The following is a 10,929-nucleotide window of genomic DNA, read 5'->3' on the forward strand; positions in this document are numbered from 1 at the left end:
AAAAATAAGAATAAAGGATATGACAAGAAAATGGGCTTCTGAAATGCAGAAAAAAGTGAAAAAAAAACAAAGTATTATGTGGATTTTATTATATTCAAAATGTTTCGATATGTAAGGGAGATGCAGTCTTTATCAACTTTATTACTAAAGATTCAGTTGTTTCATTGTGAAAACATAAAAATGATTTTATTTTAGTTGTGACAGTCTTCTTCCAAACCGACGATATAATGAAAATGGAAATAAATATGTTATACTTATATAAAAGTGAACATTTTTTAAATTAAAAATTCACCGTAGCTCTTTATTTCTATTTTAAAACTCCATATTAATCGTATCTGGTTTATTCTTTAATTTTAAAGCTATTTATTAACGCATCAAAGCCAGTAATTTCACAATTTACACAGGCATAGGAAAATGTTATGAAACTCGTAATTGGCAATACCTTTTGTGTACTAATTGGGACTATTTAATACCTCCAATAGGCGACCCTGTGCCTGAAGTAATTGAATAACCATACCGAATGTTACGAGTCCATTCTCAATATAACGTGATGTATATGTATGACATCGGAAGCGCTTATTTATTCAACGCCTGGGAATAATTTAAAGATTGGTTAGCTAGAGTCGAAGATTTCTTCGGATACAAGCTATGTTATCGTCCCACTAACGATCCCCATGACTAAACTTAAATAAAATTAACTAATCCATCCGACTGCTCAGCCGGACCTCTTATCTCTCACGAGAAAACAAACTACTAATTTATAAGACTATACTCCGACCTATCTGGACCTACGGATTTGAACGTTGGGGAACATCAAACGTATTCAATACTTTCAATCCAAAATCCTTAGAACCATAGTTAATGCACCCTATTACGTTTCCAACAGAACACTACATATCCCTTTTTTTCCTTGACCTCATAACCAAATTCTCAAAATTCCAAATAAACCTTTCCAACCATTCTAATCCTTTGGTTCAAAACTTATCTAGTTCCACCCATCCCTGCAGTGGGACCTAGAAGGTTGAAACGGCAGTGGCCAAGAGACTTGTTGTAAATAAAAACGGACAATTGGAGTTCTGGAAATGGTCAGAAGTTGAGTGTTTGCGGCTTTAGCGCACTTGCTCAGCCTCCATTGGCATAGTACCAGTGATACGGCGAGAGGGATGCGCTGGGATTTTATATCTGCTCTACCCCTCACACATGGGGGATAGAGTGGGCTCAGGGATCCTCAGGTCGATTGTGTAAATATTGTACATAAGAGTGCAAATGTGACTAGAGATCATATTATTTTATTTACTTTTTTCCTACATAGTTTGTTCATATTGTTTTTCTATATCTTTTAAGAGAGATTCATCATTAATTTATTTTATTTTAGTATGAATGTGATTATTCATCACTATTACCTATCGCCCACAACTGTGTGGCAGATTGTAATATCAATAAAAAAAAAAAAAAAAAAAACTAATCCAAAATTTCTGAAGGCTGGTAACTTACAACGCGTATTACAAGTTAATGTTATTTGTATGGAATAAAAGCCTGAGTGTTATTAAAAAATATAGAAAAAAATTTTTCATATAAATCAAAACATATTACACGCAATGTCAATCGGTCCAAATAGTATCTATATCATACTTGTAAGTTATTGTCGATTTTTTTTTTTTAACAGGCCAAGTATAATATTTTTTTTTCATAAAAATTTGAAAAAAAAAAACAAACGAAATTTACTTTTTTTTTTTTAGGAAGATAGTAGATTGACAGGAATGATAAAAGGAAATGGTCCGGCTGAGGTCATAATAACTGAAATATTAAATAAACTGTTTATTATGAGCTGAACGTTTTGCTCCACTTGGCAAGGCTAAAAAAGATACAAACAACTAAAATATTGCAACAAAGTTAGAGCATAAGATAACATGAAATGAAACAAAACTAAGATATGGCTAAATATGGTGTAAAATATGTGAAAATTTGTAAAATTGGACAAGGTAATTAAAGAAAATAGAAACAAAAAGCTTCGGTGAATTTTCAATTAAAAAAATGTTCACTTTTATATAATTTTAACATATTTATTTCCGTTTTCATTATATCGTCGGTTTGGAAGAAGACTGCAGTCAACTCAAAAATAAAATAATTTTTATGTTTTCACAATGGAACAACTGAAACTTTTCTATGTTTTTATGTCCAGCAGACGCAGTAAGAATTACATCTTTTAGCTCTCTTCCACATACAAATATAGAGAACTTCTGCAGTGAATTTTCACTGAGCTCGTAAGTAAATGAGAAAGGACCGATTTTTCAAAAAACGTGATACTTCAACAGGACTCCGCAAGTCGTTGAAATCGGCGTTTCAACGTCCGAAACCTCTCCTTTTTAAATAGTTCAATCCGATCTGAATACGCAGTGGACTAGCTGCATCATACACTAACCAGACCGTATATTCGAGTTACGAGAGATCTCTTTTAACGATGATTAAAAGTTCGTAAAAATCGGCACCACACCCACTAAATGACATTGAGATCTCAACTCAACCAGTCAAGAGCTGACAGAAATACAATACCGATACCTAATAAACTACAAATTAACAAAAAAAAATAAATAAAAAAAAATCGCTATACAAGTGCGCAGTTCAAACATCGAAAAGTGTATATCCTCCTCCGAACTCATTCCTACATCTGGATTATTCAACTTTGGGATACTCGAATAAATTAAATAGAATATTTAGACCGATGAAGCATCTATCAAAAGAAGAATTTAGACTAAACAATGCCCTATTATGTGAACTTCGCCTTTTCTGGGAATGAGAAATCTTCTTTTAACGAATTCCCTGAAAAGGTTATGAATTTTCATTGTTCTATCAAGAAAAGAAAATTTAATTTTACTGAAAATAGGTACAAACAAGCCTTTTCTATTTGAACCATATATTGAGATGATGACTTAGATAATAATAATTTACATTAATTTTAAATTTAAGAAGTTCTGAGTGCTTCAGTTATTAATTTAATGCTAACGTTAAAAAATAACCCAGCACAGATAGGGATCACCTGCATCTACACCAATTATATTTATTTTATTAACTCAAGAATGTACTGGAGGTAATTTAAAACTGACTTAAACAAGGGTGTGGATTTGTAAGGTTATCATCAGGTCGAATCTGATAGTCAGGGTTCCAATACCCCACATCCGAGACTCGTTGTCAAGGGCAGTAAATTCCCGCTATATTCACAAATGAATAGTGGTGTAAGGATAATTTGTCCATATCTACCATCTTGATAGCCATACATCTTCAATCTACCAAGTCCTATCAACGGTACAGAAATTTCATATGCTCAGATAGTGTGGAACTCTCCCCTCCAAGTACTGAAGATGGAACTTCTTTAATTCTAAAACCAATAGCTTATATTTTATACAATTTCTGACCATGTCGATATTTTTTATTAGTTTTATTTTTTAACTTCATTTATTAAAATGGTTACTAGGTGTGTGTTAAATGAGATGAATAAAAAAATTTTAAACAATCTAAACATGGAGCCTGTTAAACTATTTGGAGTATTAAGCGAAAGATAAGTTTTTTCAGTGCATTCAAATGAATAAAAATGGGCTGCCCATAGCTCAGTAGTTAAGACACAGTCTTAGCAATTTGATGTCGATTGGCGGTGCCGGTTCGAATCCGGCCAAGGGCGTTGACTTTTTTCAATGAGTGGCGGTCCCACAAAATGAAAAACTTTGACCCCAACCGAGATTGGGCAGTATAGGACTCCAATGAGGAGAGAGTCTTGGCCGAAAAAAAAAAAAAATTAAATATGTTTTGGGACACGAAACGATATGCCCGAGTGCGGTAAAAATAACTTAAATAGGAAATAAACTATTGATTATCAACCTACGTTTCGGATTCCCCTTTCCTATTTTATTTTGTTGACATTTATTTTATTCTTGTGTTCCATATTTCCCCTCGTCTTTATTTATCATATTGATCTTTTATCTACTCTATATATGTTATTATTTCCATTTTCATTATACGCCTAATACTATTCCGTGTTTATACTTATCACTATACTTGGAGTTATAATAAACAGATCAGGGTACACCCATCTTCCATTTAAATGTTTGGTCCAGATCATCTCCATCATCTACTCTACCCTCCTCTACTTCGACTATTTAGCTCATCCTGCATTGTCTTTTACTAATTTATGGTAACCCTAAGTTTTTGAGAGAACGTTTGTCTTTTGGTACAAGTAGTAACCGATATTCATGTTTGCGTTTATGTTAGATGTTCCCGGGCTGTCTCAACTCGCGACTAAACAAACTGCTTTCCTATATCTATTACCTACATTAGAATTATGCCAGCATTCAAAACTATCATAAACGTTGGCATAGACTACAACACTAAAAATCTTAAAAAAATTATAATCTCAAACCAATTTCACATCGATGGAGAATAGGTTAATTAATTAAATTAATTGGTGCGTAACGGAGAGTATTTAGCATCTTATATTTCTACCTTGGTTAAGGGACTGGCTCATGTCCGCGTTAGCACACGAGTTGGCCGTTTGTGAGTTTTTTTACAAAAATGATTCTTCTGCAATTGTCAAGTAATTGCGTGCTTATTTGGAACTAAATAATATATTTTAAAATTGTTTTTACTTAGAGTTATATGCTGAAAGTATCAGTGATTCATAGATTAATACCTTTTGATCGAAAATTTAATCAGTATGTCATTCGTACTACATTACAATGCTATACATTTTTATCTGTGTAATATACTCCAGAAGTTGTGTATTGAATGACTGAATAGTGAACTGACTCAATCACGATTTTCGTAAACAGACACGCATTATAAGAAGCGCCATATTTGTAAATTTGTTCTTGCATATTTCATTCTCTACAATATTGGTCAAGTTATTTGAGAAGTGAGACAAGTAAAATGTAGGCTGGCTAATAATGGAATATTTCCAAATACTTAACTTCTCTGAAAATGTATAAATTTATTTTTGAGATAATTACAACAAAAGTTCCTAAAATTTTCGTAAATAATTAAACCAAGTAATGAATGTATAATTAGTCACATTTGATCAATTCACGAAATATCAAGGCCGAAACATTAAGTTGTTCCCAGAAGCCATAAATGATTTCAAAAGGCTTTTATTAAACATGAATTAACTGTAACGTTTAACTGTTGGTAATGCCTGAATTAGTAAAAAGTCATTAATTGAAAACTTGAGCTGGAATTTTCCAATTAACTGGCAGAGGTTTCAATTTATTTCACTTTATATACTCTTGAATTTTACAGTTAAATAATAAAACGTTCCCAAACTAAGTCCGTTTTTTATTATTTTTTATATATATATTTTTTTAGTGTATCAGATGGGTGAAATGAAAATTTATATAAAATTTAATTTTGACCTTGTATACAACAGAACCTCAAATTTAAATTAAGAATATACTATATTAATTAATTGCAGATTTAATTATTGGTACCGGTAAAACAAGCTCAAGCAGCTCGAAATTCGAAAATTCTGTTTTTCTATTAATACTATTATTACTATTCTTAATTAGATCACAGCTGTCGACTTCCACTCGCTTTGCCCTCTCAAAAGGGATAAACAAATCAGGAGATCCTTTTCAATGGAAATTAGACTTATAACTTGTACCATTTTACATAAATTCGGTAAGTAGATTATTACATAACTTTTTGATTACTAATTAAAAGATCTAATGTTCAATACATAAATATTGATAGATCACAACACTTTTATCAGAAAAATAATCTACATACCAATTTTTATTTTTAATAACCGACCTCACACACAGCGGTGATAAATAGTCCTGGCCGAATTCTATTTTTAGGCCCTCAAATACCGGTTTTCAGAAGTGGTTATTCACACATTTATCTCTTGCAGTTATTATATTATCATAAAATTATTACATAAAATGAGGTAGGTTTGAAAAAAAATTCTACGGAAAATATTTTCAGCTTTTCCTGGAAGAAAACAGCTAGAGGGAAACGAGGACAATGGGTTGAACGAACCCTATTTAGCACGGACAAATTCTTCCATCACCTTCCGGCTAAATGTTTACCTAGGAGATATCGTCTATGTCAACACACAATTTAACATGATGTAAAATATATATTACATTACAGATTAAAAATTAATTTTAAAAAAAGTTACAATAATAATCTATCTAACCTTAAATAAATTAGTCAATACTCGATAAATCTTAAACATCGAAAGTTCCACTTAAGTTATTGAATTTTTTTAGGTGTCGAGTTTACTGATGTAATCAAGTTTTCTATGAGGTAAAATGTAACGTACATTAATTAAAAATTGTCAACAATCAAACTCACTAACGTAAACAATGATGATGTAATTTTGCATTGTAAAGGAAGAGAACATGTGAAGTAACATTACATGCACATTTATAATCTTTACACCTTCTTGAGACTGGTTTGTTTAAATAAATAATTCAATTTTTAACCATTTTTGTCTCAACACATTTTATTTTTCTTATATGTCCGACGCTTCGGCCTCAGGGACATCTACCACAAAACAACTTTTATTAAATGTATCATCTTAACAAAATTACATACACATTTTGAAAATAATTACGGAAAATTCCAGTTAAAGTTTCTCACAATCCTCCAAATCCCGATTACAGAATCTAATTAAGGTTTTATTTAGAGTAATAATTTTGACCGCATTGTTATGTTTACAAACAAGAATAGATAATTCATTAGTTAAGTATTATAAAAATTGGTCGTTAAAAAACATTTTGAAAATAGTACGGGGACTCCCGTTAAACCGGACCATTCATAATGCGAACCACCGCTTTAAATTTAATTGATTTAATTATAGTGCATACATAATGTTCATATACACATACGTTCAATAAAACCATATTACCAACATGTGCTGAGGCTTAAATAATCTAGTTAAAAATATCAACTCCAAGTATTAAATATAAAATTTAAGATTTGCATTTAAATTTGGAATCGCACTTATTTTCTTAATCGGCGGATATAATTAATCTTTTCATTGAATTAATCTTCAGTCAGATATTGTGCTGTTGATGAATTGATTTGTTGTTTATAAAGTGACCTTTTATTTAATCGTTCGGTAATACAAATTTTCCGCCTATCAAAACCACTCTTCGAGAGCCCACTGTAGTGACAGAATTACATAACCGTAAACATCCCATATGAGTTATGAGAGAAACTACTTTAATTTTTTTTTTTTTTGAGTTATTTGTATTAATGGATTTGGATTGAAAATCTGCATTCCTGCAGAGAATTAAAATATGTAAAGAAAATAAGATTGTATATACTAAATTTCTGCTCCACGTAGCCTGAAAGAATTGGAATTCAAAATCCACTCCAATAACTTCCAAAAAAAGAAGTTAATTAATGGATTGTTTTTTCTCTCGCCATCGGTCATAAATTTTATATTTCCATACACAAGTATTTACGGATTTTAATTCAGAGACAATGTGTTCAGGACAACGTTTAAACCGCCTAACTAATGCAAGTAATTTAAGGAGGGTTGATTGCACTTAGGAGTCATATTTTTTGCACCAATATTAGTTTAAAGGTAATTTTTGTCTTTACCCCTCACATAGTAAACTAATTTTATGGTTATATCAGATCATGCGGATTTCACCATACAATTAGTAGATAAGCAATGCAAATGCTAGTAAAGTTGGTGTCATTGATACATTAAATGGTATGTTTAGGATTATACAGATTCCCAAAACTGGGCTCGAAATAATCAACAATTATAGAAAACTTTCCGACAAAGTATAATGGATATAATTAACTTATGGATACCATTATAACAGCATATAAATTATGCTACTTTATTTCCTTCAAAAGAGGTGTGTAACATTCTCTGAAGCAGCTTTGGTGGCGTTTGAAAATGGATATTAGCACAGCTAAAGGCTAGAAGATAACTCAATAACTCAGATGTTGATCTTTATGGATCTGCTTAAAAATAATATAATAAAAAGAGAATTTCTATAACAAAGAAATCCCGGGATAATATCGATGGACTACAAAAATTTTGTTGAAGGTATAACAATTCAACAAAATTAGTGGTGAATCTGAGGGTGTGCCATTCCAACATCTCAAGACCGGTATTCGAAGTTAGCACTTCGATTCCACAATCTACAATGATAATTTTGGATAATTCAAGAATGGAAGAGAATGCAAGATTAGAAACTACGGGGTTTGAGCGGTTAGAGTTTATAATGGAAGGAGTGATATCTGGTTCGGGCTAGATTAATGTATTGTTAACCACACAAAATATAATTTTTGATTTTTCCTTTGCTGTAGTCGGCAATAATTTACAAAACAAGCTCTAATGGCGGGAAATCCAAAATCCACTAATACTTTTATTTTCGAAGCTTTAACAAAGCTGTCTACTTCTGCTCGCTCCATAGGGTTTGGGGAATCCTTCAATGAATCCATTTCAATGGAGGTTGGCCCAAAACAATCTTACCGTAACGTATAAGTAAATTATGATGTTCCGGCCTTGAAGCTTATTTTTAACAAACTTACCTGATTAACTGAGTTAAAAAGTTGAATATATATATAAATATATAATTACTTACAAATAATAATACTTCTTTTACAAAAAATGTACCAACCAGTGTTTTTCTTTTTTTTTTTTATCGGTAACAGTCGGCCTTATACAAAACGGTGTTAAATGATTCTGGACATAATCTATTTTTAGGATCTCAAATGCCGGCTTGTACAAGTGGTTATTCATACGTTTAAAGAAAAACAGTTGACTTCCACCCGCTTTGCTCGCAAAACAGGCATTAGCGAACCCTTAAGCGGATCCCTGACAGTGGAAGACGAGTTTATAAGAACCTGAGTTGTGTATAAGTATGTTTTAATCTAAATTTACCCTTACCGTTGGGGCTTTTTTTGTAAGCTAGTAATCTAGATACTATTAATATGATTTTTTTAAAAGATCATACATCAGATAGGCAATTAGAAATAATTAAAACCAGACACACGCTGAACAAAATTGAGAACAGAGGTTCAAAACAAATATAACGAACAAAACTGCAGAGATAAGAACATTCGCTGCAGTGGATTACGTAAGCCACACGATAACCATTCCAGGGTAACCACGTGGAAGAATAACAGAACTGATAACTAGAGAATGTCTAGCGTTCCATTCAGTTCGGAACCTCTGTCAGTCTTTGACCGAATGATGAAAGTCCGGGCGGTCTAAGGTTCATCATAGGCAATAAATAAAGGACCTTGAACGACAGATTATTCGGTTCTATGTGACGTGGAGTACGTCATGACGTATCCTACAACGTAAGGAGACCTGAGAGGAAAAACTTGCTATCGAGGTTAGGCAAATATAGAATCAACGTGTTATCGCTGTAGTCTAGGTGTGGTTTAGGCTTATCAGCCACTGATAAGATTTCGCTAATTTCACAAATGGTTTCACTGCTTTCTAGTGGTCGAATCCATTATGCTTGTAAACAACTCGTGGACATTTTAAACTGGAGAAACCATAATAAGGCTATATCCATTTGCCTTGTTATGGATTCTTTATTAACGAATTGGACCATTTTATCCGATTTGTTATGGAATGATCCTCCTCCTGCATACAAAAAATCAAATAAAAATGCTTGGGCTGCGTGAGAAGGTAATCATGGCAACCGGCATTTCAATACCACTTGACATATCTTTCACAAACTCAAACAATAAATCATTCTATGAATTAAAACTGTCAAAACTTACAGTTATTGAGTATTATAAATTTCTTAATTATAAATACTTCTTCAAAAATCACTAAGAATAAAAATAATTCGTAAAAGATTTCAAGAATATGAATAGCATATTCTTAATACTGATAACTGAATTACGAACTGTGAGAGCGGTTTTAAAATGATAAACAAAAAAAGCAACAATTCGATAATTAGAAAAATCTCAATTCATTAAGAAACTTTTCCTCGAAAGCACAATAAATTGACAATCATAACAACCAAGAGGGGTTTGGAAATAGAAGGCGATAAATGCACATCTAGCATTGAACGCAACAAGTGGGTTTACTAAAATTTGTAATTTAATGGTGGATCTAATACAAAATGCCCAATAACTCACTTAAATTCGAATTTAGCCTCAGGAGACGATTCGTAAGCGGTCTCATAGATATCACTGTCGCTCATAAATTCACTATAGTGGTCACACCATGCAGTCAAACTGTCACAAGCGATACAGTACGATAATATAGACAGGATTTCACTTTCGCTTGTTCACAAGACACTATCAACAAACCCATTGGCGTGCGAGACGAAATCGAACGGATCACTATCATTGAGGGACTGACCATGGCAAGGGATAGCGAAGGAGCGAGAGGGGGGATATCGATGAGACTACTGCGCCTGCGCCGACTCAAGGACAGTCTAGGGGCTCCGACCCCCGTCCCCTTAAGGGCGGGGGCTACACCTGAGGAGCTAAATTAAATATTTATTAAATAAGAGTAATTATTTACAGAAAACAAATTAAAAAAATATTTTAAATATAAAAAATTTACTTGATGTGTACATATGTATACAGTTGTAAATAACAATAAATAAATTATTAAAAAAAATATATATAGAAAAGTTGAAAAAAAAAAAGTTGACATTTAAATTAAATCTTTTTTAATTAATTTGAATAATTTAAAAAAACGGCATTAGTTAAGTTTTTTGATCAAACTAAAAAATATTAATTTAAATACATTTTTAAATAATTATAATTATGAGAGATAGTTGACCATGGATGATAAATGAGGAGAAGATGGTTGGGGGTGCGGTCAATGAAAAACACAAATAAGTACGATTAACTTATTTTAATGTGCCAACGTTTCGGCTAGAGTTTCTAGCCTTCTTCAGGGCTAAAAACAAAACAAGATAACAACCACAGTAAGTATAGAAA

At 32.1% G+C, this 10,929-nt stretch overlaps 1 protein-coding gene across 5 annotated transcripts in view; it reads right to left on the reverse strand.

Annotated features, from left to right (window-relative positions):
* LOC106680724 (calponin homology domain-containing protein DDB_G0272472) overlaps nt 1–10,929 on the reverse strand; it is a 312,966-nt gene that overhangs the window by 38,229 nt on the left and 263,808 nt on the right. Inside the window, exon 1 of one of the 5 annotated variants that reach the window (XM_024364402.2) lies at nt 10,114–10,327. The exons of the other annotated variants lie outside the window; for them this stretch is intronic. Within the exon in view, the coding sequence (XP_024220170.1) occupies nt 10,114–10,178 (65 nt within the window). The 5' untranslated portion in view covers nt 10,179–10,327. Of the gene's footprint in view, nt 1–10,113; nt 10,328–10,929 lie in introns of those variants that run through there. 5 annotated transcript variants of the gene reach the window in all.

The sequence above is a fragment of the Halyomorpha halys genome, unplaced genomic scaffold (genome assembly GCF_000696795.3).
Source record: "Halyomorpha halys isolate HHAL.00 unplaced genomic scaffold, Hhal_1.1 Scaffold284.1, whole genome shotgun sequence".
Lineage (NCBI taxonomy): Eukaryota > Metazoa > Arthropoda > Insecta > Hemiptera > Pentatomidae > Halyomorpha > Halyomorpha halys.